The sequence below is a fragment of the Pristis pectinata genome, chromosome 4, assembly GCF_009764475.1.
Source record: "Pristis pectinata isolate sPriPec2 chromosome 4, sPriPec2.1.pri, whole genome shotgun sequence".
In the NCBI taxonomy this organism is placed as follows: Eukaryota; Metazoa; Chordata; class Chondrichthyes; order Rhinopristiformes; family Pristidae; genus Pristis; species Pristis pectinata.
In genome coordinates this window covers 108,239,934-108,267,619 of record NC_067408.1, presented here as the reverse complement: position 1 = coordinate 108,267,619, position 27,686 = coordinate 108,239,934, and the positions used below count along the sequence as shown (strand labels likewise).

The window sequence follows — 27,686 nt, the reverse complement described above, 5'->3', positions numbered from 1 at the left end:
GAGGGATCTAGAGGAAACATAAATGGCCTAAATACAAACAAAACAGGAAAATAGAAAAGAATAAAGGTCTCTGTTAGCAAGGGAACAAATAGAAATATAGAGAGATCTAAAAATATGGTGAACTATAAGATGAGAAAGAATCCCATAAGATCGAATTCAAGTGCTCACAACAACTCACTGGGTGCAATTATGCCTTGCTGAGAGCCAGACAAAGTAGGGTTTACTGAGGAATGGCTATAAAAAAAAGTCAGGACTGGGAATTGACCATTGCAAGCTATAACGTATTTAGAAAGGACAGGGAAGAAAAAAGTGGAGTAGCGGAACTTACTGAGAATAGCATAATGGCAGCAGGTAACAGGGACACAGCTAGAAAGACAAAGATTGAAAGTAACTCAATCAAGCTAAAAGATAATAAAGGACTAATCAATAACAGGTGTAACCTACAGACCTAATAGTAAAAGGGAGAAAAAAATTGCAGACAAATTAGGGGCACAAGTAAAAATACATGGAGCAATTGTGGGAGATTTCAACCACACCAATATTAATTAGACCAAAGAGGTAGAAGGTAAAGGGGATAAAGGAGAGGAGTTCCTATACTATAGAAAGGAGTCTTGTACACAATGTGGAAGAGAGCCTGACAATGGATAATTTGTTATTGAATCTATTAATGGGAAATAAAACAAAGCAGATTAGAGAAGTAAAATTAAGAAAACATTTAGGTATCAACAGAGGGCATCAGTATGATGAGAATCAGTTTGATAAATAAGTCTGCGAAAAGGACAAGAAAATTAAAATGGGCAAAAATACTGGCAAACAACTAAAGCACAATAATGGGAAATATTTAAATTTGTATTCAGAGTGCAGGAATACCCCATGGATGACTAAAGTCACAAGGGAAAAATTGAAGGTAAGAAAAGAGACATAAATTAAATACATGTACAGCAGAGGAACATTAAGATAGAATACAGAGCAATTCAGAGAGCAGCACCAAAAAAATTAAAGCAGCTAAAAGGAACTATGAATTTAAATAATAAAGGCCCATTAAACTGTAAAATATTTTATAAACTCATCAATAAAATGTTCAGATTGGTAAAGGGAAAGAAGACAATTCTCACAGAGAGCAGCAGGAAGATGGCATAAATATTACATTACAATTTTGTTTTTGTAATTACCAGCGAGATAGAAAGATGGACATCATATATCCAATTCTTTATTTTAAATGGATGAGTAATTAATCAAGTCCATTTACAATAAAGAATTGGACATATTATGTACACAAACCAAACAAAACCCCAGTCCAGATGGTTTGCACTCAAGCATTTTAGAGGAACTTTAGGAAGAAATGGGAAGAGGAAGAAAGAGCAAAGCATTATAGAATGATACAGCACAGAAATGGGCCCTTTCAGACCAACTTGTCCACACCCACAGTGATGCCAATCTACGTTAATCCCATTTGTCTGCATTAGGCCCTTAATGCTTTATATCTTTCCATTCCAAGTAATTGTCCAAAAGCCTCAGCATCTACCACCTCCTCTGGCAGCTCATTCCAGATAACTACTACCCTGTGTGGAAAAATATCCCTTTAAATTTTCCCCCTCTTACCCATGCCCTTTAGTTCCAGACTCCCCTGCCCTGCAAAAAAGACTCTAACTATCTATCCTATCTATGCCCCTCATAATTTTATAAAACCTCTTTTAGGTCACCCCCCCCCCCAGCCTCCTTCCTTCCAGTCAGAGTAAACCCAGCCTATCCAATCTCTCCCTATAACTACAGCCCTCCATTCCAGTGAATCTCTTCTGCACTCTCTCTATTGCTACCACATCATTCCTGTAGTGTGGTGACACGTTTCATAATTCATTAGGAAAATAAGTTGTAGTGCCAGAAAACTGATGGCTACTTATAATTTAACAAGGGAATTGTACTTGTCCAGGAAATTATCAAGTAGTCAACTTAACATCGATGATAGGAAAAATAATTGAATCCCAACTAAAGAAAGAATCAAAGAACACCTACAAGTATAATAATGAATAGTTAATAGAGATTTCAAAAGGGAAAGTTTTACTTAACCAACTTTTGTCATTTTTGAAGTGATAACAAAGATAATGGACTATTGTAATGGAATGAATATAATTTATCTAAATTTTCCAAAAGGCCTCTGCTAAGATACTCCTCAGTTGATTACTCAATAATACCAGAGGATGCAGAGTGAGAGGACAATTGGCAGAATAAACTAGCATCAACACAAAAAGCAAAAAATGGGGGTAATTGACAGTTATCCTCAGTGGAACATACTAACATACAGATTAGGAAGAGAACAAAGGACTGCAGATGCTGGAATCTAGATGAAAAACACTATGATGCTGGAGGAATTCAGCAGGCCAGGCAGCTTCCATGGAGAAAAGCAAGCGGTCAACATTTCGGGTCAGGACCCTTCCCCAGGACTGAAGATAGGAAAAGGGGAAGCCCAATATATAGGAGGGAAAAGCAGAGAAGTGATAGGTGGACAAAAGAGGGGAGGCGGGGTGGGCACAAGGTGGTGACAGGTAGATTCAGGTAAGAGATAGTGATAGGCAGGTGCGGGGGAAGAGGGGAGAGCAGATCCACCGGGGGATGGGTCAAAGGTAAGGAGGAAAAAAGAGAGATTGGCAAGGAAAGGGAAGAAAAGAAGAGGCATGGTTGGGGGTGGCTGGATTACTTAAAGTGGGAGAATTCAATGTTCATGCTGTTAGGCTGCAAGGTTCCAAGATGGAAAATGAGGTGCTGTTCCTCTAGTGTGCACTTGGAATTCTCCTGGCAGTGGAGGAGGCCAAGGACTGGCACATCAGTGATAGTGTGGGAGGGGGAGTTGAAGTGACTGGCAACAGGGAGATGCAGATCGCGGTTACAGACGGAGCACAGGTGTTCTGTGAAACGGTCACCTAGTCTGCGTTTGATCTCGCCAATATAGAGGAGACCACACTTAGAGCACCGAATGCAGTAGATGATATTAAGGGAGGTGCAGGTGAATCTCTGTCTCACCTGAAAGGACTGTTTGGGTCCCTGGATGGAGGGGATGGAGGTGATGCAGGGGCAGGTGTTGCACCTATGGAGGGAGCAGTGGAAAGTTTCCGGGGTGGGAGCGGGATAGGGGAAGGAGTGAACTAGGGAATTGCGGAGAGAGCAATCCCTGCCAAAGGCAGAAAGGGGTGGGGAGGGGAAGATATGCTTGGTGGTGGGGTCCCTTTAGAGATAGAGGAAGTGGCAGAGAATGATGTGTTGGATACGTAGGCTAGTACGATGAAATGTGAGGACAAGGGGGACCCCATTCCTGTTGGGTCTGGGAGGGGTGGCAGTGAGAGCAAAGGTGCAGAAAATGGCAGAGATATGGGTGTGAGCTCTCTCGACCACAGGAGGGGAGAAGCCATGGTTAGTGAAGAAGTTGGACATCTCGGATGTCCTGGAGTGGAAAGCCTCATCATGGGAGTAGATGCAGCAGAGGTGGAGAAATTGAGAAAAAGGGATAGCGTCCTTGCAAGAAACAGGGTGGAAGGAGCTATAATCGAGGTAGCTGTGGGCATCAGTGGGTTTGTAGAAGATGTTCGTGGATAAGGAATCTCCTGACATGCAGATGGAAAGATTGAGGAAGGAGAGAGAGGTGTCAGAGATAGATCGTGAATTGGAGAGCAGGGTGAAAATTTGTGGCGAAATTTATGAAACTGTCAAGTTCCACACAGCTGCAAGAGGTGGCACCAATGCAGTTGTTGATATAGCGGAGAAAGAGTTGAGGAATGGGGCTAGAGTAGACTTGGAACAGAGACTGTTCAATGTAGCCAACGAAGAGGCAGGCATAGCTGGGTCTCATGTGAGTGCCCATAGCTACGCCCTTGCTCTGTAGAAAGTGAGAGGGATTGAAGGTGAAGTTGTTTAGGGTGAGGACAAGTTCAGCCAGGCAGAGGAGGGTGTTAGTGGAAGGGGGCTGGTTCTGTCTCTGGTCAAGACAGAAGTGGAAGGCAGTGAGGCCATCATGATGGGGAATGGAGGTATATAGGGACTAGGCGTTCATGGTGAAGATGAGGTTGTGCGTGCCGGAGAATTTAAAGCTATGGAAGAGTTGGAGAGCATGTCACGGACATAGGTGGGAAGGGATTGGATCAGTGGGGTACAGGATAGTGTCCAGATACGAGGATACGAGCTCCGTGGGGCAAGAGCATGCGGAAATAATAGGTCTGCCGGGACAGTCCATCTTGTGGATTTTGGGGAGGAAATAGAAGTGGGCTGTCCTAGGTTGCGGGACTATTAGGAACATGAATTAGGAACAAATTGGGAACATGAATAGGCCAATCAGCCACTCAAGGCTGCTTCACCACTCAGTGAGATCAGAGCTAAAGAAGCTGGGCAGTTGTGTTCCACAAGAATCAGTGATAGCACCACTGCTGACTGTAATTTACATTAATGATAGAGATTACAAAATTAAGAGCATAATTTATAAATCTGCAGATAATACCTACTTGGGAGGGGCTGGGGGATGTATCGTCAATAACAAGACTGCAACAAATTACAGAAAGATGTTAATAAACTTGCAAAATTGACAAATAATTGCAGATGAGGTAAAACACAAATAAATGCCAGGTAGTACAATTTGATGGGAAGAATAGGGAAGTCATCTATTACCTAGAATGTACATCTATCCCATCAAGGTCTGCACAAAGGGATCTGGGAGTGCAATGCATCAGTCACCAAAAATAACAGAACATCTTCAATGTTTTTTAACTGAAAATTATACCACAGGTAGCTCGGCCATTCAGAGACCTAACCGAAATCTTAGGTTTATTTCTAGAGATATGGACCACCCTTGGAGTACTGGGTACACATTTGGTCACCATATTATTAAAAAGATATAGAGGCAAAGAAGATGATGCAGAGCAAATTAGCAACGATGATACCCAAAATGCATGAGACATATCGGGAAAGGATGAACTTTTGGGAAACTTTTGGGGAAAGACCAAATAGAGATCTTTAAAATTATGAAATATTTTAAGAGTCAATACAAAGAGAATGGTTTCACTTATTCCAACGGGGAATTCAGAAGAAATTTATTTATCAAAGCGTGGTGAGAATGTGGAACTCAGGAGTGATTGAAGTGAATAGAACAGTTGCAATTAAGGGGAAGGTGACAAGTAAATAAAGGAAAAGGGAACAAGGGGTTACAGTTTGAAATTTATATGATGAACGATTGCAGAAGGCACAAGTGGAGCATAAATGCTGGCATGGACTAGTTAGCCAAATGGCCTATTTCTCTGGAGACACAAGAGACTGCAGATGTTGGAATCTAGAGCACACACAAAAAGCTGGAAAAATTCAGCAGGTCAGGCAGTATCTATGGAAGAAGATGGAGAGTTGATTTCGGGTCAAAACCCTTCATCTGAAGAAGTCCAGCTGCTGAGTTCCTCCAGCTTTTTGTATGTGGCCTATCTTATGTGATCATATGTACAAAAGAGTTGTCCTTGCATTATCTTTGTATCTCATAGAGTCTATAAAGTCACCAACCACTCAGCCTCCTTCGCTCCAGGAAAAAAAGTTCCAACCTATCTAGTCTCTCCTTATGACTCAAGCCTCCAGTCCAGGCAACATCCTTGTGAAACTTTTCTGCACCTAGTCTAGCTTAATCATATTCTTCCTCCAGTACAGCAACCAGAACTACACACAATATTCCAGGTGCGGTCTCACCAATATCTTGTACAGCTGTATCTTTTGACAAAACTTTAGATCTGTGTCACCTGGTCCTTGAACAACCTGCTAATGGAAACAACTTCCATCTGGTTATTCTGTCTAAACCAGTCACCTCTATAACATCTCCTGTCAAACTTCTTTGCCCCAAAAAGAACAATGCCAGCTTCTTTGGTCTAACCTTGCAGCTGGAATCTGTCATGTCTGAAACCATTTTAGTAATTTATTTGTGCATCCTCTAGGATGCTCTCATCCTTCTTAATGTTTGGTGACCAGAATTGGATAGAATGCAATAGTTGGGCCTAACCAACGTTTTATACAATTTGACAAAACTTCCTTTCTTTTGTAAACCATACCTCTATTTATGAAGCATGGAAACCCATAAGCTTTATCAACCACTACTTCAACATACTCTGCCATTTGCAAGGGTATATAGACACAAACGCCCAGGTCCCACTACTTCTGCACTCTTTAGAACTGTACAATTTAGTCTATGTTGTCTCTCACTCTTCCTAAAATACATTACTTAACACTTATCTCAAATAACGATAAGTCAAGAACACAGGAAGAAGGTAGAGAGTTTAGTATCATGGTGTCATGACAACAACCTTTCCCTCAATGTCAGCAAAACAAAAGAGCTGGTCATTGACTTCAGGAAGGGGGGCGGTGCACATGCTCCTGTCTACGTCAATAGTGCTGAGGTCGAGAGGGTTGAGAGCTTCAGGTTCCTAGGGTGAACATCATCAATAGCCTGTCCTGGTTCAACCATGTAGACGTCATAGCCAAGAAAGCTCACCAGTGCCTCTACTTCTTCAGGAGGCTAAAGAAATTTGGCATGTCCCCTTTGACAATCACCATTTTTTATCGATGCACCATAGGAAGCATCCTATCTGGATGCATCACCGCTTGGTATGGCAACTGCTCTGCCTGTGACCTCAAGAAACTGCAGAGGGTTGTGGACACAGCCCAGCGCATCACGGAAACTAGCCTTCCCTCCATGGACTCTGTCTATACTTCTCTCTGCCTCGGTAAAGCAGCCAGCATAATCAAAGACCACACCCACATAGGACATTCTCTCTTCTCCCCTCTCCCACTGGGTAGAAGATACAAAAGCCGGAAAGCACATACCACCAGGCTCAAGAACAGCTTCTATCCCGCTGTTATAAGACTATTGAATGATTCCCTAGTACGATAAAGTGGACTCTTGACCCCACAATCTACCTCGTCATGACCTTGCACCTTATTGTCTGTCTACACTGCACTTTCTCTGTCGCTGTTACATTTTATTTTGCATTCTGCTAGTGTTTTCCCTTGTACTAGCTCAATGTACTGTTGTAATGTAATGATCTGTATGTACAACATGCAAGACAAGTTTTTCCACTGTACCTCAGTACATGTGACAATAATATACCAATTCTAATATCTTTTACGTAAAATTTCATCTGCTACTTATGGTCCCATTCTGCCAGCCTACCTATGCAAACTATTATCCCTTTTTTTGAAAAACTATACTCCCAAATCTTGAGTCCTTCATAAATTTGATTAATATACCCAGCATACTCACATCTAAACTATTAAAAAAGCTGCCTGACACTATCCACCATTCTACAGTCTGAAAAATAATGGTCTACCACTATTCTCTCTTTGCTAATTTCCTGTCCATGGTGCTAATGACCCTTTAATTACTTGGGCCTTAATTTTTCTAATCAGTCTTTTTTGTGGAGGACACCATTGTGGACTGATGGTAATAAGACTGGAACCATTCAAATATGGATTTTGGGGCAAACTTTTGGGAGAGATGAGGGATGAGTGACATTGGAATTGGGATGGGATATTGAAAGGAAGAATGGCTGATTTTTAAGGAAAAGGGAATGGTATTGGAATGTAGGAACATTAGAAAAGGACGAGGCCATTTAGTAACTCAATAATTATATGAGATCATAGCTGACTTGACCTCTTCCCTATATCCCTTAATACTTTGGTTATCAGAAAGCTATCAAGTTAATTCATCTTCAATGCGTGCCAGACACTCTTTGATACAGTTTAAGGTAGTTCACAGGACCCATATGTCAAAAGATAAGCTAGCCTGTTTTTATCACCATATAAATCCTATGTGACAAATGTAAATCGAATGTGGCTTCTTTGACACATATGTTTTGGTCCTGTCCTCTTTTGGAAAAATATTGGAAAGACATTTTTAACATTATTTCAAATGTATTGAAAATTGATTTACAACCTCACCCTATCACTGCAATTTTTGGATTACCAAGGATAGAGTCTGGCCATTTATCTGCTTCTGCTAACTGTATGATTGCCTTTGTTACATAATGGCCAAACGATCCATTTTGCTTAAATGGAAGGATCCAATACCCCCTACTACTTTTCAATGGTTCTCTCAAACTATATCATGTCTAAACTTAGAAAAAATTAGGAGTGGTACTGTTGATCCTTCTTTTAAATTTGAAGATATTTGGAGTCCATTTATTCAATATTTTCACATGATATAGATCCCCTTTCAATAACTTTCCAATTAAGAGGAACGGAGTTGACAACATAATATTGCTCTGTTTCTACTGAGAAATTTCAGTCCAGTCTTTTTTTTTCTTTGTTTTTGTTTTGAAATTTTTCTGTTTAGTTTAGTTTGGTTTGATATATTGTTTATAATCTTTCTTATTGATTTGGGGATTTTCTTTCTTCCTTTTCTTTTATTTTTGTGTGTGTATTATATATTTCTTTTATATTATATTCATTTACTAAGAGATTGTTAGATCTACAGATTTTTTTTATATTTTATTGTTCTTAATGATTATCTATGCCATGATTGTTCTCCTGATCTCTTTGTATTACATGTACAAACATTGCTATTATATATTAATCTGTATTAATTTGAAAACTAATAAAAAGATTGAAAAAGAAAGAAAGCTATCAATTCAGATTTGCATTTAGCATCAATTACTGCTTGCGGACACGAGTTTCAAATTTCTATTACCCATCTGCAAGTAGCATCAGTTCCTAATTTCATTCATGAAAAGCTTGGCTCTTATTTTTAAGACTTTTGCCTCTGAGACCTTTTAGATTATGCACCCTTGTCTAAGACACACCAACCACTGAAAATAATACTATTTTTTAAAAAAAACTTAAATCACTCTTTAACCTTTTAACTTCCATGAAATAAAACATTGATTGCTTTAATTTCTATGTAATTAAACCTCTAAATCCAGATGGACTTATTCCATTAAATCTACAGAATACCTCCTCAAAGTCTAATATATCCTTCTCAAGATTACTAAAAGTGCTGGACCTAGCAAGTCAGCATGCTTCTTTGGAGAGAGAAATACATACCCTATTTTCACCTTCTTAAAGTTGCCAAAATCTGCACCAGCCCAGATCATCTATTGTTGAAATATGCATCTATGCCTTCATTAACTCTAAACTATTCCTGGCCACTTCGATCCTCCACAAGAATGTTGCCTGTACCAGCTCCAAACCATTCACTTATCGCTCACACCTCAGTGTCCCCCACTGGCTCCCAGAAAAGCAACTACAGGTAATTCTACTATAACGCTATAGCTATGTTCCTAAGAAACCGCATCATAGCAGAACTGGCTGTGCTTGCCTTCAAAGCAGAGACTCCAGAGTTCAATGAGTTTTCCAGATTGCAATCATGCTACAACCAATACAACCCGCATAATGCAAGTGGTATTCCATAACCCATCAATCGGGTTATAACCAATTCGCATTATGGAAGCACATTATAGAAGAACTACCTGCATTTGAAACATAGAAAACCTACAGCACAATACAGGCCCTCCAGCCCACAAAGTTGTGCCGAACATGTCCCTACCTTAGAAATTACTAGGCTTACCTATAGCCCTCTATTTTTCTAAGTTCCATGTACCTATCCAAAAGTTTCTTAAAAGACCCTATCGTATCCGCCTCCACCACCGTTGCTGGCAGCCCATTCCATGCACTCACCACTGAATAAAAAACTTACCCCTGACATCTCCTCTGTACCTACTCCCCAGCACCTTAAACCTGCGTCCTCTTATAGAACCATTTCAGCCCTGGGAAAAAGCCTCTGACTATCCACACGATCAATGCCTCTCATCATCTTATACACCTCTATCAGGTCACCTCTCATCCTCTGTCGCTCCAAGGAGAAAATGCCAAGTTCACACAACCTGTTTCCATAAGGCATTCTCCCCATTCCATGGGTTTAAAATATTCTCTTTATTATTTTCAATTTCCTCTACAACCTTACACTTTCCTACCCATGTATCTTTCTCCATCCATCAACTCTCAAAGGCAACTATATTCGTCTAATTCTTGCCTCTTAAGCACCCATATTTTCCAAATAATTTCTCAATAATCAGCAGTTATGCCTTTGATGTTGAAGGCCTAAGTCCTAGAATCTGCTCCCTGAACATCTCTGCCTTCCCCTTTCCATGTTTAAAACACGCAAAGATAAGAAGAGTAGGCCAACTGGCCTCTCAAACTGGCTCCACTATTCACAATATCACGGCTGATCTGACTTTAACCTGATCTCCACGTTCCCATCTTCCCCGAAAACATTTCAACCCCTAGCTTATAAAGAATCTCCCCACCTCTGTCCTAAAAATATTCAAAGACTCTACTTGCACCATGTTTGAGGAAGAGAATTCCAAGTACTCTTCAAACTCAAAACAAAAGATCTTCATCTATCTTTAATGGGCTTTAAAACCTACCACATCTGTCCTAACATTTCCTGCCATGGCTCTGTGTCAAATTTTGTCTGATAAAATATCATTGGGAAGTTTTACTATGTTACTGCCACTAGATAAATATTTTAAAAACAGGACTCCTCAACCACAAACCATTAAACTCAATAAGACACTTACTGGAATGAAATTCCCTTGCAAAGTCTATTCAAATGGATATAGACAAGCTGAGTAAATGGACAACAACATCGACAATTGGTAAAATGTGAGGTTACCAACTTCTATATAAAAAAAACAGAAATCCTAGTTCTATTTTTTATAAAGGGTGAGAGTTGAAGTTCAAAAGGGACCTGGATGCCTTTGCACATAGTCACTGGAAGTTAACATGCACATACATCAGAAAATTAGGAAAACAAATGGTATTTTGGCCTTAATTGCAAGAGGATTTGAGTACAAGGGGAGGGATATCATAACACAATTATACAGGGCCATGGTAAGATTACATCTGTAATATATTGTGTAGAATTTTGGTTTCCAATGCAAAGAAGGATGTACTTGTGAAAAGAGTGTAGCATAGGTTCAGCAGACTGGTTCCTAGAACAGTGGGTCTGCTCTGTGAGGTGAGATCAAGTAGACTAGGCTTCTGCTCTCTCAAGTTTATAAGAATGAGAAGTGACCTCATTGAAGCATACAAAATACTTCAAGTGTTCAACAAGATAGAGGCTACAAGAATGGGGAGTCCATTAACTGGGGTCCAGAACTAGGGCTCATGATAGGCCCTTTAGAATTGAAGGGAGGAGTTAGACCACTTTTCAGTAGTCTTAGTGTTTTAAAGTAATTTACAATTGCTACAAATCATTTCTTTACACGCCAGCCGTTGCTTTGAGATGGAAAATCAGCCATGATCTTACTGAAAGGCAGAGCAGGGCCCTAAGGAACGGAATGGCCTTAACCTAATCCTATTTCTTTTTACGGTCTCGCAAATGACAACCATCAAACTGCAAGAAGACGTATCCCTCCACTTTTAATTTACCACAACCACATTACAATTAACTACTGGAGAGTACAAAACGCTGGAAATACTCAGTGGGTCAGACACCATCTTTGCAAAGAGAAACAGGGTTAACACGTCAGGATGACTCTTCATTAGAAATAGTCACTGACCTGGCTGCTATTTCCAGCCTTTTGTGCTGTTATGCCAGGTTTCTAGAAAGTGCAGCTCTCTATTTTTGTACAACTGTTCTACCGACAGCAGGTAAGTCCCTCGGTAGGATGAGTTTTCAAGGAGAGAAGCTGAAGACATGATCCCCAGACACTTCCCCACAACCAGCTCACACTTCCGGCGGCGCCTGAGGATAACCCCCCCCCGCCCAATGCCTTCTGGGTCCTGTAGTCCCCGACTTCCGAGATTTTTTCGCTTTCACCTTCCACCCACCCCCCCCCACAGTCGCCTACAAGTCCCAGAATCCACCGGTACAATTTGCGCATGCGCAGAAGGCCTCCCCCGGCCTTGGGTTGACCTACACCAGGGGAAGAAGATGGCGGCACCGGCCAGATTCGGCCTGAAGGTGAAGTGGGGGGGAAACGGGGTTTAATTCAATTAATTGTAATGCTTTAAGGATGGAATCTGGATTGTTAAATGTTCTACAGTTTCTACTATCTCGATTAAACCTCTTTTCAGTGAATAATGATCAATTTAGTGCACCAGTGGCTTCATCAGATTCTGGGTTTTTCTGCTTCAAAACTGTACAGGAGTTCTCAGCTGAGTCTATTTCCGTAACTGTGATCCTCACTTGACATTTAAGAATTCATTATTTCTTTGGTAACCATTTAATTGTGCCTACTTTAATGCAGCAGAAGTATATTTTAACTTTACCTCGGTTGATTCCTATGAAGAAGGGGGTTGACAGATCAAGGAAGGTTAAGCAGGTTGGGCCCATCCTCTCTGGAGTATAGGAGAACGAGATGTGATCTGACTGGAACGTGTTAAGATTCTGAGGGACATTGGCAGGGTGGAGTTATCTAGAACTAGGGGGCATAATTGCAGAATGATGGATTGCCTATTTGGAGATGAGGATAAATCCCTAGGGCTTGAATCATTCAATCATAAAACAGTACAGCACAATACAGGCCCTTTGGCCCACAATGTTGTGCCAACCTTTAAACTTCACTTAAGGCTATCTAACCCCTTCCTCCCACATATCCCTCTATTTTAAATTCCTCCATATGCTTATAGAACCATACAGCACAAAACAGGCCCTTCGGCCCACCATGTTGTGCCATCCATCAGACCACCCTCACACTACCTAACCCCTTCCTCCTGCATATCCCTCTATCTCACATTCCTCCATATGCCTATCTAGCAATCTGTTGAATTTGACCAATGTACCTACCTCCACCACCGCCCCAGGCAGCACATAACAGGCCCCAACCACTCACTGGGTTAAAAAAAAACCTTCCTCTGATATCTCCCTTGAACTTTCCACCCATTACTTTAAAGCTATGCCCTCTTGTATTGAGCATTGGTGCCCTGGGAAAGAGGAGCTGGCTGTCCACTCTATCTATTCCTCTTAATATTTTGTACGCCTCTATCATGTCTCCTCTCATCCTCCTTCTCTCCAAAGCGTAAAGCCCTAGCTCCCTTAGTCTCTCCTCATAATGCATACTCTCTAAACCAGGCAGCATCCTGGTAAATCTCCTCTGTAAATCTCCTCTGCACCCTTTCCAATGCTTCCACATCCTTCCTATAATGAGGTGACCAGAACTGGACACAGTACTCTAAGATGAGATGTATTCCAGTCTGCTTTTCAAGGCAAGGAAGTAGATTCCTGGGGGTCCTGAAAGATATTTTTTAAATCTTCACTGGCTACAGGTGAGGTGCCAGATGATTGGTGTACAATGAACATGGGCAGCAGAGATAAGCCAGATAATTACAGGCCTGTGACTATTGGGGGGAAAAAAGTCTGAGGGATAGGATCAAATCAAATCAAGTGGAGTTTATATGGTGAGGTGCAGATACACTGAAAAACTTGCTTGCAGCAGCATCACAGGCATATAGGTACAAACAACACACAAGACTTTTTTTGTGCTAATGTCTTGATTTGCACAGAGACAAGTCCATGGTAGTGCAAGAGGTGGTCTGTAGTGTTTTGTTGCTGAGGTAGGATTAGGGTTGTGCAGGTTAGCTCAAGAACCTGATGGTTGTAGGAAAGTAGCTGTTCCTGAACCTGGTGGTGTGGGACTTCAGGCTTCTGTATCACTTGCCTGATGGTAGCAGTGAGAAGAGAACATGACCCGGATGGTGTGAATCCTTGATAGATATCGCTGCCTTGAGGTAACGTCTCAGTTTCTACATTGGGAAAGGTAGGGGTTAATCACAGATGGTCAGTATAGCTTTGCTGCGTGGAGATCCTGCCTGACCAAACTGAGGCATCGATAGGATAGATAGTAAGAAACTTTTCCTCATAGCAGAGGTGTCTCATTCTTTGAGGGTATGGGTTTAAGGTAAGAGGATTAGAGATCTAAAGGAGATCTTTTTTTCCACCCAGAGGGTGGTTAGAATCTGCACCACACTGCTCATGGAGGTGGAGGATGCAGGTACTCTCACAATATTTAAGATGTATTTAGACAAGGACTTGAACTTGGATCATGGGAGGCTGTTTGCTTGGGTGAAGGGGCTAAGCACTAAAGATCACAGGTATAAAACAAAGGGGAAGAGAATGAAGAGTGACTTGAGGGGAAAAAGAATTTATGCTGCTTGTGGTGGAACATTTGCAGAAATGCACTGGCAAATGTGGTGGAGGCTGGTTCCTTCATGGCCTTCAAGAGAAAATTTGATCAATATGTGATGGAGAAAAACTTTCAAGGTTATGAACTGAGGGCTGGTGGGGGTTAACGAGAAACTTGCAAAGGTAGAAAAAGCAGTGAAGAAATGATGAGCTGAATGGCATCCTTCCCTGCTGTCACCATTTTATGATTTTACACTAACTTTAGCATATTTTGCAGATTGAAGTCATAGAGTCACAGAGTACTACAGCACAGAAACAGGCCCTTCGGCCCATCTAGTCCATGCCGACCTAATCTCTGCCTATCCCATCTACCTGCACCCGGACCGTATCCCTCCAAACCCCTCCCATCCATGTACCTATCCAAACTTCTTTTAAATGTTACAATTGAACCTATATCTACCACTTCCGCTAGCAGCTTGTTCCACCCTTGCACCACCCTTTAAGTGAAGAAGTTTCCTTTCAGATTCCCCTTATATATTTCACCTTTCAACCTAAACCTATAAACTCTAGTTCTAGTTTCACCCAACCTTGGGGTGAATGCATGCAGGCTTTTTCCCCTATCTAAGTATTATTATTCTGCAGGCATTTACTGCAGACCTCAAAGAAAGCTACCCACAACAATATAGTAACCTCTGTAGTGATGTCCTTTTTCTATCATGGGTTAGCTGGAGTTTAGAAGGATGAGGGGGGGATCTCATTGAAACCTACTGAATATTGAAGGACCTGGATAGAGTGGACGTGGAGAGGATGTTTCCAGTAGTGGGAGAGTCGAAGACCAGAGGGCACAGCCTCGTAATAAAAGAATATCCCTTTAAAACAGAGATGAGGAGGAATTTCTTCAGCCAGAGGGTGGTGAATCTGTGGAATTCATTGCCACAGACGGCTGTGGAGGTTAAGTCATTGAGTATATTTAATGCGGAGGTTGATAGGTTCTTGATTAGAGCATCAAATGTTATGGGGAGAAGGCAGGAGAATGGGATTGAGGGGGAAAAATAAATCAGCCACGATCAGATAGGGAGCAGACTTGATGGGCCGAATGGCCTAATTCTGCTCCTCTGTCTTATGGTTACTGTCAGGTATCGGGTCAGTGGAATCCCTTGTGTTAAGTAACAGTGCTGTCAAGCTGGCTAAATGCGCACAGAGACCATGAAGTAAAAAGTACAATTTTTAGTTGATGTTCTAAATATTTATGATAACATAAAAAGTAAAGACTAGAACACACACAGGATTAAGATTGAAGCTTGAATATCATAATTTTTTTTAAAAATCCATTATATTTTGAAATATTTGTTAGGGAATTACAATTCGTAAAGTGTAGATTTTGGGTAGAGAGTTTGCTGATTAGTGATTATGGCATAGTGCGTCATTTAAAACTAATTTATTTCCTTTCCAAAGAGCTTCAGGTTTTTGGGGTATTATAATAAGAATAGTTAATAAATGATGTTTTGTGTATATCAATTTACTGATTTTGGTTATTATGTTGGAGAATGCAGCAAAATTGCACCTTCTGGAAGAAGGCATCACTGACAGCAGCTTTTGAATTTCTGCATGTGGTAAATTTCCATGTCTGTTTAACTGTAATGGTGAATATTGACAGTTTCACTATCATTACAATGGCAAAAACTCAGCCATTAAATATGAGACTGTGACTTAAATCAACTAACTTGGTGCCAAGACTATCTGCTTACATATACTATGAAGATTAAGATAATTTACTTGATTAGTAATCCCAAATTATTATAAGTAAGACTTATTCTCCTGTCTCTTTCTGACTGGTAGGCAGAACATTTTGAGCAGTACATCCAATAGAGGTATACCAGGGGATGGTCTGATAGCTGCCTCAAAATGTAAAGTGTTTCCAGGTACAAGTCTTTGATGATGGGGGATCAGGCCTTTTGTGTTGAAAATTTGCAGATGTTGCAGCATGATATGAGAAGAGGTAAAGTTGGTCACTACAGCCCTGTCAATTTGACAAGTTTTAGTAATTATCTAAAACACTTGCACAAGTATCAGCTGATCATTTTTTTCATATGGGGTTTGTTATGTCTTTAGTCTAGTTCATGTGCATGGCATGATGCACTGTGGAGTGCCTATAAATATTGTCTTTTGGGAATTCCACAAGATTGTTAGCAAACATGAGAGGTAGTGAATTGGAAGTAATCCCTGCTGTTTCACAGGAGGTGCACTGTTTACTATCTTCTTCAACACCACCAGAAATCAGTAAATCTACATGCCATGGATCAGTAATTGTTGGAACAGGTTAGGGATAAAGGATTTGTTCTCCAATTGCCCACCATGTCCCAGAGGTAGTCACTGGAATCTCAGCCTTTCACCATATGTATTGGATGAAAGAATAGAGGGTGTGTTGGGTAATAATGAGCTACATTTGAACAGCCTAATTGATTCATCAGTTAACAAAATAACATAATTAGAAAGTATTTTGAATGCCATGCTCCATTGTACTGATATGAAAAGACGTTGACACAGCTGAGTCACAGAGTTCTGTAGCATAGAAACAGACCCACTGCATCAATGCCAACCATCTTGCCTTTCTATACTAATCTGACTTTCCTGAATTAATTCCTTGAGTTGCTCATTTAAGTACCTGTCAAGATGCCTCTTAAATATTGTTACTGTTCCTGCCTACACCACTACCTCTGGAAACTCATTCCAAATACCAAATGCTCTTTGTAAAATATTTACCCCTTGGATCCCCTTTGAACTTCATCCCTCTCACCTTAAACCTATGCTCTCTAGTTTTGGGCACCCCTACCTTGGGAAACAGACACTAGCTATTTACCTTCTCTATTCCTCTCATAATTTTATATACCTCTATCACTGTCACCTCTCAGCCTCCTTTGCTCCAGGGAAAACAGACGCAGCCTATCCAATCTTTCCTTATAACTCAAGCCATCTAATCCAGGCAACATCCTTGTGAATCCTTTCTGCACCCTCTCTAGCTTAACCACAAGTGATGTATCCTAATCTTTGATCTGCCTCGGTATCTCACATTATATGCACTTCTTTTTGCTTCAGCCTTTGATATGTGTCTACGTAATGCAAATCAACAAATGTGAACTAAAACTGATATATATTCCCCTTAACGTTCTTAGGTTCGTTACCTCAGCACCTCGGTGGTCAACCCAGCAAGCAAACTGGTTATGGTATGAAATTTTTTAAACTTTGGTAAAGTCACTGTAAATGTGGTTTTGTAGGAGCTGAATTAAGCAGTTTCATTGCTCTCATAATATTAGTCTTCCTTCCATAAATTGAAGTACAGATTGCTTCCTAGTTAGTCCCTTTTGGAGAACTGATAAATTTCAATTTTATCCTAACCACATATTAGATTTCCCAGTCATTAATAAGAAGTTGAGCTAAATGTGGGAAACATTTACTTTTTTGTTGTAGGCAGCTTTTGAAGCTAATGATGCAGCCTTCGTCCACTGTGAAAGTGGCCTGGTTTTCTTCCTCTCTAGATCACTGATTTCCAGTCTCACCTTTATGTGACTTCAGACCTACAATAATGTGGTTGACTCTTAATTGCCTGCTGCAATGGCCTGACAAAGTGCTCAGTTCAGAGGCAATTAAGGATGAACTGGCCGGTGATACCCATATTCTGTGAATGAATAAATATTAAATGACGCCATTACCAGCAATCACACTGACAACATTTATTTGTGAATGTAATAGAAGATTTCAGCTCTTAATTCTTTGCTGTACTTAACTATGAGTTTGAGTTGAGACTTCCCATATAGTTAGTAGCTGTTGTTTTTGCACCCAGCCACCTATTCAAGTCTATGGAGTTGAAGGTAGATATGCCACAGCTTTGTACTCAGCTGCCAGCAAACAGAAGAAACTGGACCAAGTGGAGCAGGAACTACAGAAGGTTAATGTAAGTTGAATATTCACTATAACATTTGTATTCAATGAAAGAAAAATGTATTTAAAGTTGGAGGCTTGAATGTAATTTTAAAAGTGCAAGAGGATTAATGAAAAGCAGTTATTTGCTTCTCCCTGATGTGAAAATTTGATGTTAGAACATTATTCAGATGCTTCTGTCAGCCATTATAACCATTGAATAACAAAAGCCTGAAATGGTCTCCCACTTGCTCAATGGCTAGTGAGGGCAGATGAGGAGTGATTGGGAAAAAATATATAGTGGCTTGGAAAGGCCTTACTTTAATAAAAACATGCATTTATATAAAATGTAATAATGTAAAGTATCTTGTGCCTTTTGAACCAAAGGATTTCTATCTAATGTTAATTACTCTTATTACTGTCAAAGTACACTTTAACCCCAACATGATGCAGTATATTTTTCTGTTGAAAGTTATGCAATGAATTTGAAAATACTATCCCTGAAATGGTATAACCAAGTTATTTATGTGTGAATGTTTTGCAACCATACATTATAGCTTAAATTACAGAAATAAGAATATAGGAAAACAGGTGTAGGCCACACAGCCCCTCAAGCCTGCCCCACCATTTAACATGATCATAGCTGATCTGCCCTAGGCCTCATTTGTTCTTCCGTGCCAGTTCCCCATAGCCCTTAATTCCCTGATCTTTCAAAAAAATGTTTACTTCCTCTTTAAATACTCTCAAAGATCCAGCCTCCACAACCCTCCAGGGCAGAGAATTCCAGAGATTCACCACATTATGTAAAGTTGTTCTGACAGTGTAAAATGAACAAGAGTTGGCATTTTTTGTAAGCTCGTGAAGCGAGTTGGTGGCAAGCGAATTATAAAGTGTCTTTGTGCCACACTGTCCCACGAAGGAAGCTTGCCATAATTCCAAAGAACTTTACTCCATCTGCTGCTTAATGTGAATGGGAAATGTTTAAATGTTATCACATTATTTTTACTTACTTTTCATGGTCATGTTTCAAACATAAGTGCCCCGCTTTCAGCATGGTAGGAATTGATCATCAATAGCTTACATGGATTTCTTTTTTTAACTCGAATATTTCACAGGACTATAGCGCTGGTCTGAATTACAAATTTGCCCTTTTATAGTTTGACTCTCTTAAAGCACTGATTTAGTGCTCAGCAACATGAAAGGACTGCATGTATGTTTTGGCTTATGTGCTGATGGTTATTTTAGTCATTCCAGAAGTGTGTTTTATTTCCATTAAAGGTTATCTCCTTGTTTCCTTCCAGTCATTAATGAAAGATCCCAAGTTCTATGGAGTGCTTGCCAATCCCCACATTAAGCGCAATGTCAAGCAAAAAACTGTCAATGATGTCTTGATAAAACAGAAAGTTTCCCCAATTATGATCAACTTTATCAGTAAGTGCTTTATGGTTATCTGACAATTTAGTTTTTTGGTGATATTTTCAGGAATGCGTTTAAACTGCAAGAACAGAATACCTGAATAAAAGAAGTCATCAATTAGGAGCTAAGTAACCTTGTTAATACTTTATTAATGAATCTAAAAGTACAAAAATGGCACCATATCTTTCTGAATTGACAATACTTCTATGTATTCAGTAGGATTTGCTGGAAAACAGCATTTGCACCTCAGCATGTAAATACTTTTATTCACTAGGCGAAAAATGAAAACAGTAGTCATATACCCCAGCCGAATGCAAACTGAAAATATCATCTTCATCTTGACAAAATTAGGTGCTAATAAGTGAGAAGGTCAAAACATGATCAGGGAGCAGATGTTCATATAGATCGGCACAACAATGTGGGCCAAAGGGCCCGTACTGTGCTGTATTGTTCTATGTTCTATTACTGTGTCTGTATTCGTTTTTTTCCTACCACATTAAAACATTTGTCAAAAGTCAAAAAAGACTGGAAAAAGTCCAGATATCTTGATAGTTGTCTTGCACAAGGCCTCGGAGCAGTTTTTTATCCCCACAAACTGAAATTTTCGACAATAAAAGCATAATTATTTTCCAGCCATCTGAAGGTCCAGAAGCACAGTGGCCATTCGGCTGTTTGTTTCTGAACTAGCCCACAACTATTCGAAAACTAATTTATACTACTTTACATCATCTCCAAACCTACAATCTTCCTCTACTTCAACTGTTTATCCAATTTTCCTTTGGAAGACACAATAATTCAAATGATGTTCTATAATTTTATTACCACTGATTTTCTCTGCCTTGTCTCTGGCACCTAGAAAACAAAACTAAGCAGTTTTTTTCGTATTTGACTGATAAAAATGGAGTAAATTAAATCCGGTAAGGTAAGATGTGAAAACTTGAGTGTTTGTCTTCCAATAACTCCCAAATAAGACTAAACTATGTATTTGTTGCCTAAATGCAACTCCTTGTCAATTATAATCAAGTTATATTTTAAGATTATGGCGTTGCTAACATACGCCGTTGAGGGAATTTGAAAATCTTTTTTAGCTAGAGGACCTGTTACTTATCCGACAATGAACTGCAACACAAATTCAGGGGAAGAGAGGAAAGTGTTTATAAAGATGTTTCATGAAGAATTTTAAGGAGTTTTCTCATTGAATTTCATTTTTCAAAATACTGTGTTTTTCCCTTGACATCTTTCCTTTAGTTTCAAATGTAACAACTGGCCAGGTTTCCAGAATAAAGAAAAAGTAATAAAGAAAAAAATCTTATTTATTATCTTCAGATTTGCTAGCCGAGAATGGACGATTGCGCCAAACCCCTGATGTTGCTGTGGCTTTCAACAAGATTATGAGTGCACATCGTGGGGAAGTTCTCTGCTCAGTCACTACTGCTCAGGTAAAATGAATTCTTCACTCTATTCAGTTGTATTAATAATGTATGGTTAAATGTTAAGAACCTTCAAGTTCACTGAACAGTTCTGCTAATTTGTAAAATAGTAAAATACATTCTGAAATTGAGAAACCCAAGGGCTCAGGCCTAAAGTGGAACTTCAACGGGATTAGTGAGAGGCAACTTGGTAAATCCAGATGCAGCGATTTGGATAACAGTAAGCTTAGAATTTAAAAGTCTCAGTATTATTGAAGGTTGTGATGAAAGAAAAGTAGTAAAATGGTGAAGCTTCTTTCTGCTCTGTGAGCTTCACATGATCAAGGAATTTCATTGCACCCTGGTGTCTCTGACAATAAAATAATCTGAATCTTCTCTGTTGCCTTGTGCTGATGCCTGGAGATACTTTCCAGATCAACTTACCAGAGTAGGATGTATATGTGTTATTATATATTGTTAATGTTGTTAAAGATAGGAATATTTAGCATGGAGAAGAAGAAAACTGAACCCATTTTAGAGGTGGCTGTAGTGATTTTAAAAAAATTTAGGAAAAGAGACCAGGAATTTTGATGGCAGTAGGAAGGTTGAGTGTAATGCCAAGAAAGCTAATAACCATTGTTTCATGACCTTTTGGAAGATGTGAAGAAGAAAAATTCAACTATTTAGTCCTGAAGGTGCTTGAGCTGAAAGAATATAGCCAAGGTGATGTGAAGCCATTATCAAAACAGCGCATTCAGTGGGAAGGATAAGTATTTTAAACTGAAACAAAAAGTCCCTTTTGAAGTCAACAGAGAAAAGCAAGTTTAGAGTATTAGCCATAATATAAGTGGAGCATTTTAAGTGGAAACAAAGCACAGATTTACTGGCATACTAATAAGACAGCTTGAGCAGGAGCTTTAAACCTAACTAAACTGGAAAAGAGTGGGAATTAAATGAAGGGAGTAATAGTCACTGGCACCAGCACAATAGAACCTTTCATGAAGTGAAATTGCTCATACTTTCACTCTACAGTATGAGTACAAAGAACAGATTAATGGGCCTGTTAATGAAATATTGTATGATTTAGTAATTTAATCAAATAATGAATTGCTACTTTGTCAAATGGCTGTTGGTTGAAATTTAACATGGATATTTTCTTCATTTTATAGCCCCTAGATGAAGCAAGTCTTACAGAGCTAAAGGCTGCTCTTAATGGTTTCCTAAAAAAAAGTGAAACCCTGAAACTGGAGACCAAGGTAGGACTGAAGCACAAGTAATTGACCAGAATTTGTCGTGGCTGTTTAGAGAAGTCCAAAGGAGGATCTGCTAAGGTTGAAAGATTTTGATAGTGTGGACATGGGAATGATTCAGTTACTTGGGAACTATAACAGATGGCCATAAATATAGGGGAATTTACTAAAAAATGCAGTAAATTCAGCATTTTTAATGTATAATGAAGGAAAGAACAGGTTCTGCTGATACGTTTAGACAAAGATTGGTGGAAAGAGTATCTCAGAAATATGCATTACTATAGCTTAGAAGCAGGTCTTTTTGTCTACCAAGCCTATGCTAGCTACGAAGAGCAATCCAGTTCATCACATGCACAACCCCCACCCTGACCCTCCTGTGTATCTCTGTAACTTTTTTCGCCTTCAGCTCTACATCCACTGCTCTGGGAAGCAATAGTGGTATGAATGAGTTGGACCAATATTTGTTGGGTTTGGGAGTGCAGATTAAGAAGATGGGAGATGTATAACTGGCCACTATTGGGGGAAGGTAGAAATACAGCTTGACACATTTCTGTAAATAGTTTCCAATATAGGATTTCTAATGAGGAAAATTTAATACTAAAGAAAAAAATTGAGGACATGTTATAAAGATTTGCAGTAAGAGTGCATAGACAAAATTTAAGTATTTGTAATAGTGGTGATTAAGTTACCCGTCTAGTAATCCAGTTCTAATAGATCAGTTCAGATGCCACCATGGTGTCTGTTGAATTTAAATGTGATTACAATTTGCATTTAATAATATTCGTACTGATGACAACAAAACTACTAAGTTCTTGTAAAGACTCACATGGTTCACTAATGCCTTTCAGTGGAGGAAATCTGCCCACTATTTTGGGTCTGGCCTTGTGTGTCTCCAGACCCACCAATGGAATTCTTGAATATCCTCGGAAATGGCCGAGGAGGTCAAGTGCAATAAAGATGGCAAACACTTTGGGCCTTGTCAATGAAGCCCAGGTCCTGAAAAATAAATAAGTGGGTAAATAAATTTTACAAAGCTGGTGGTCAGAACACAACTTATTAAATTTCATTTCATGTATTTTGATTGCAAAACTTCCTGTTTATACAGTATATTACTTTATCTTTCAGCCAGTACAGCACCCACTGGAACTCAAGAAATAAAAACAGGAGTAGGCCATTTAGCCCATGTGCCTTCAAAAAGAGCATGTCTGATCTTGTACTCCACCATCATTTCCCTGCACTAATCCTATCTCCCTTCTTTCTTTAATTTCTACTGAGTTAATTGCAATTAGTCATAGTTATACAGTAAGGAATCATGACAACCACGGTGCCTTCCTGAGCTATTTCCATTTAGCCAATTTTGTATCCAACTGGCTAGCTATTTGTATCTAACTGGCTATTTTCAATTTGTTCAGTTTTCTAAGTTCAAATTTATCATCTTAATCCCCTTTCCTCAAAAGGAACAAGAAATGGAGAGCAAGCAAAAGTTGTTAACCAAGTTAATTAGAGAAATCAAAAAGGAGCAAATCCCAAGACTTTTACACTTTCCCTTCAGCTACGTTTTCCTTTTGAAGGGTTGGCAGTCAAAATGTACTTCAACAGATTCTAGCTACTTTCTAATGCCTGGGTCGAGCTTCCATTGTGGTGCTTGATAGTCAGATTCTTTTTAATATTACTTCAGTTTATGGATAATTAATGACTCTGTTTTACTTTTGTGAGATTCACAGTTCACTGACCTAGACCGTTATCCATGTGTGACATTTGATGTGACTTTTAAATGCAATTCAGTTATAAAAACATCATAAATCTACTACTACTGCTCAACTGATTGTATATACTTACAGACTTCCAGCAGGGCTTATGACAAGTGTCCTTCCATGCCTCTTCTTTCCTATCCCATCTTAAATTAACCAAAGTATTGTGTTTCAGTTATATTGTTCACTTGCCCAGATGGGAACAGCAAATTCTATATAGATTGCAAATTTTATTTGCAGTTCTAGGCTTAGATTAAAATTAATGCAATCAAGAAAGCCAGATGAAATACTTCCTACATTTCGTGCATTTGATGTCAAGAACTGTGACTTAAACTGGGGGAAAGCATACTTCTTTCTATCTTGTATGAAAAAAATAACATAACTTCTTTTTTTAATTCTAGACTGATCCTTCAATACTGGGTGGAATGATTGTCAGCATTGGTGACAAATATGTTGATATGTCTACAAAAACTAAAATTCAGAAACTCAGCAAACTAATAAATGAAGCTGTTTAGCAGTGCTATCTGATCTGGGTAATTTCCTATTGGATGTTTAATGTAAATCTGTTTCGCTGTGTTTACAGTGATCAGCGTCTATGTAGTAAACATTCACTAATGTTTAAAAGAATTTAAAAAAAATCTTCCTCTGAAACTGTTTGCTGCAATCATTTAATAAAGACAATGGAAAACTTTTTTTTGTAGTAAATAATTAACATTCAGTCAATCATAGAGCCTGAACATAATAGTCCAGAAATTGATGGAGTGATTCCTTTCAAGGCTGGTACCTAGAGTTGGATCTTTTTACTTCAGCGATCCTGTTGTATTATTTTTGTACTATAGATTGTTGGAATATGAAATGTGGTGCTGTTAAGCAGTCATTTGAGACTTAATGGCCTGAAGTCACATGGTCTAAGTAAATAACCAAATTTAAATTCCAGAGAAAGAGACAGCAAGCTCAGAGAAGGAAATTAGTAGTGGGAAATGAAATAAAGAAGAAAGAATGTTTACAAAGAGAAAAAACCAAAATGGTTAAAAATCCTCCAGAAACAATTTACTGCCTGTGGGAGTGAGACTGCATTTCTGTTTTTGGGTTTTCAAAGATTAGATTTGTGTTTGAAACGTAAATCACATTAACAATGTTCTTACGATGTATCAGCCATAAATATCTTTGAGATTAATTCATGTTAAAGGTGCAATCCAGCAATTTCTTAATTCCTGGGGAAGTTTACAATACGCTTCTGTTTCTTAGGGTAAGTGGATCACTAAATTATCAAGATATCTTTGGCAGTTTGCAACTTATTGGGACAAGTGATGAGCACTAATTTTTTCTGTGGAGTCTTCGTTAAGGCCATTGTTTATCACTAGTTGACCTTGAGTAGATGTCTGACCTTCCTTTGTTGAGCTGCTGTAGTGTGCATATTGAAAGTATTCCCACATTATTGTTTGGAAAGGTGTTTAAGGATTTTAATTCAATGACACTGAAGGACTTAACCAAGGCTTAAATGTTGTCCAGATCCTGCTGCATGCCGACACAAACTGCTTCAAAATCGGAGGAGCTGTGAATGGAATTGAGTAATTATCAGCAAATAAACTAAAATCTGACCTTTAATGAGGGGTAAATCACTGAAGAGGCAGTTGAAGATGGTTGTGATTGGGCTTGGCTTGAGTAATTAATGGAAGCTGTTGTCAACAGTGCTATCAAGTATTCACCAATAACTCACTCATTCTTGCCAATTTGGATTTCACCAGAACCATTCAGTTCCATCACAATCTGTGTCCAAACATGAACCAAACAGCTGCATAGCAGAGGTAATGTGAGACATCAAGACATCACTTGACCAAGTATGGCATCAAAATGCCCTGCTAACACTGAAAGGGAAAGCATGCCTGTGGCTTGAGTCACAAAGAATGTTGGAGGGCAATCATCCCAAGTCCTAGGACATCACTGCTGGCATTCATCAGGGCCAAGTCCTAGGCCCAACCATCTTCAACTGCTTCATCAATGATCTTCCATCATAAAGATAGTTTTGCTATTGATTGCACAATGGTGAATTTCATTCACAATTCATCAAATGAAGCAGCAAATGCCTGCCTGCAGCAAGACCTAGACAACATTTCAGGCATGGACTGATAAATAGCAAGTTACACTTAAACCACAGATATATTAGGCAATGATAATCTTGAACAAGAGAGTCTAACCACCTACCCTTGATATTCAATGGCACTACCATTTCTGGTCAATGTCCTGGGGGTTACCGTTGATAGAAATTGAACCGGACCAGCCACATAAGTACCTGCTCAAAGACTGCGTATACTGCAGTGAATGACTCACCTCCTGGAACCTTAAGGCCTTCCTACCATCTACAAAGCACAAGTCCAAAGCATAATGGAAAGTTTTCCGTTTACCTGGATGAGTGCAGCACCAACAACTCTCAACAAGCTTATGACCATCTAGGACAAAGTAGCCCATTTCATTGGCACCCCATCAACCACTCTAAACATGCATTCCCTTCACCACCAGTGGCTGAAGTGTGTACCACCTACAAAATGCACTATAGTTGCTTGGCCAAGCTATTGTATTGGCATGTCCAAGACTTGTGACCTACCACCACAAAGACAAGGACAGCAGATGCTTGAGAATACTGGTACCTGCAGGTTCTCCTCTAATTGCACGTTATCCTGATCTGGAAATAGATGGCTAGCCTTTCATCACTGATAGCTTGAAACTCTGGAATACACATCCAACTGTAGGTGGGAATCCTCTTATTAGAAGGATTGCAGCAATTCAAAAAGATGGCTCGTCACTACCTTCCTGGGGCATTTAGGGATGGGCAAAGAAAGCTGGCCTTACCAGCAAAGTCCAGGTCCCTGAAAATGAATTTAAAAAAATTATAGCATTCCTATGGAGAAGTAAATCAAAAGAATCAAAGTTAATATTCAGGTTGGGTCTATTAACCTTGATAATGCTCATATACCCTTGGCTTTAGTGGTCCAACATTAACTGAGCGCCACAAAAAAATTAGAAAATGCATGATCAGTGCCAACGTATATCACACTCATTTAAATGAAAATTAGATAATATTGGCATTTGGACAAAATAGTTGTTGGAATGGAGACATGTGAGACTGCAGATGCTGGAATCTGGAACAACAATCTGGAGGGACACATTATTACATTAAAACAACTTCAGATGAACAGGAACTTGTCTACAGAACACAAGATTGAGTTTTTTTTATTCATTTGTGGGATGTGAGCTTCATTGCAAGGCCAGCATTTACTGACGATCCCTGATATCCCTTCAATGTGAAACACTGCTTTCTTGAAGTACTGTCATCTTTTTTATTTCAAAAATAAACTTTATTCATAATAAAAAATATACAAAGGAAGAAAACAGTGCAAAATACAAAAGCTGAACATTCATGGTGGTTACATTCAGTAGTGTAAAACTTTCACACAAACATAGCACCATTACCACTAATGTGGCTCCCTGAGGTGATACCCATTTCATTGTTCGAGGGGCTTCCCCACCCAACTCTGCCCCTCCATGTGCAGTAGCAGAAGGAGCCCAGGCTATGGTCCTTGCCCACAGAGCCTTTGCATTGGCTGCACGATCTTCAGTGCGTCCCTCAGCACGGACTCCTGCAGCCCGGACTGTGCCAGTCAGCAGCATTCCCCTACTGACATCTTGCAGTGCTGGAAGACCAACAAGTTTCGGGCAGACCAAAGGGCGTCTTTCACTGAGTTGATGACCTTCCAGCAGCACTTGATGTCTGTCTTGGTGTGTCCCCAGGAACAGCCCGTAGATCAGAGAG

The 27,686-nt window shown here is 39.6% G+C and overlaps 2 protein-coding genes across 2 annotated transcripts in view; one reads left to right on the top strand and one right to left on the bottom strand.

Annotated features, from left to right (window-relative positions):
- The window catches only part of mrps6 (mitochondrial ribosomal protein S6), a 101,335-nt gene extending 89,599 nt beyond the window's left edge, over positions 1-11,736 (bottom strand). Inside the window, exon 1 of the mRNA XM_052013453.1 lies at positions 11,568-11,736. The gene's annotated coding sequence lies outside the window, so the exon portion shown is untranslated. The remainder of the gene's footprint in view (positions 1-11,567) is intronic.
- A 130-nt stretch (positions 11,737-11,866) lies between these two features.
- On the top strand, positions 11,867-24,567 carry atp5po (ATP synthase peripheral stalk subunit OSCP). Its single transcript, XM_052013451.1, has 7 exons — positions 11,867-11,971; positions 17,305-17,355; positions 17,973-18,083; positions 19,351-19,480; positions 20,792-20,904; positions 22,044-22,130; positions 24,277-24,567. Exons 1-7 carry the CDS (start codon positions 11,942-11,944, stop codon positions 24,388-24,390), a joined length of 636 nt encoding a protein of 211 aa, XP_051869411.1. The 5' UTR covers positions 11,867-11,941; the 3' UTR covers positions 24,391-24,567.
- The last annotated feature ends 3,119 nt before the right edge of the window (positions 24,568-27,686 follow it).

Excerpts from the sequence above, each read along its gene's own strand:
- atp5po (XM_052013451.1), top strand. The coding sequence starts at position 11,942 with ATGGCGGCACCGGCCAGATTCGGCCTGAAG. Across the intron at positions 20,905-22,043 it reads GCTCAGTCACTACTGCTCAG|CCCCTAGATGAAGCAAGTCT; the intron begins GTAAAATGAATT and ends TTCATTTTATAG. Across the intron at positions 22,131-24,276 it reads CCCTGAAACTGGAGACCAAG|ACTGATCCTTCAATACTGGG; the intron begins GTAGGACTGAAG and ends TTTTAATTCTAG.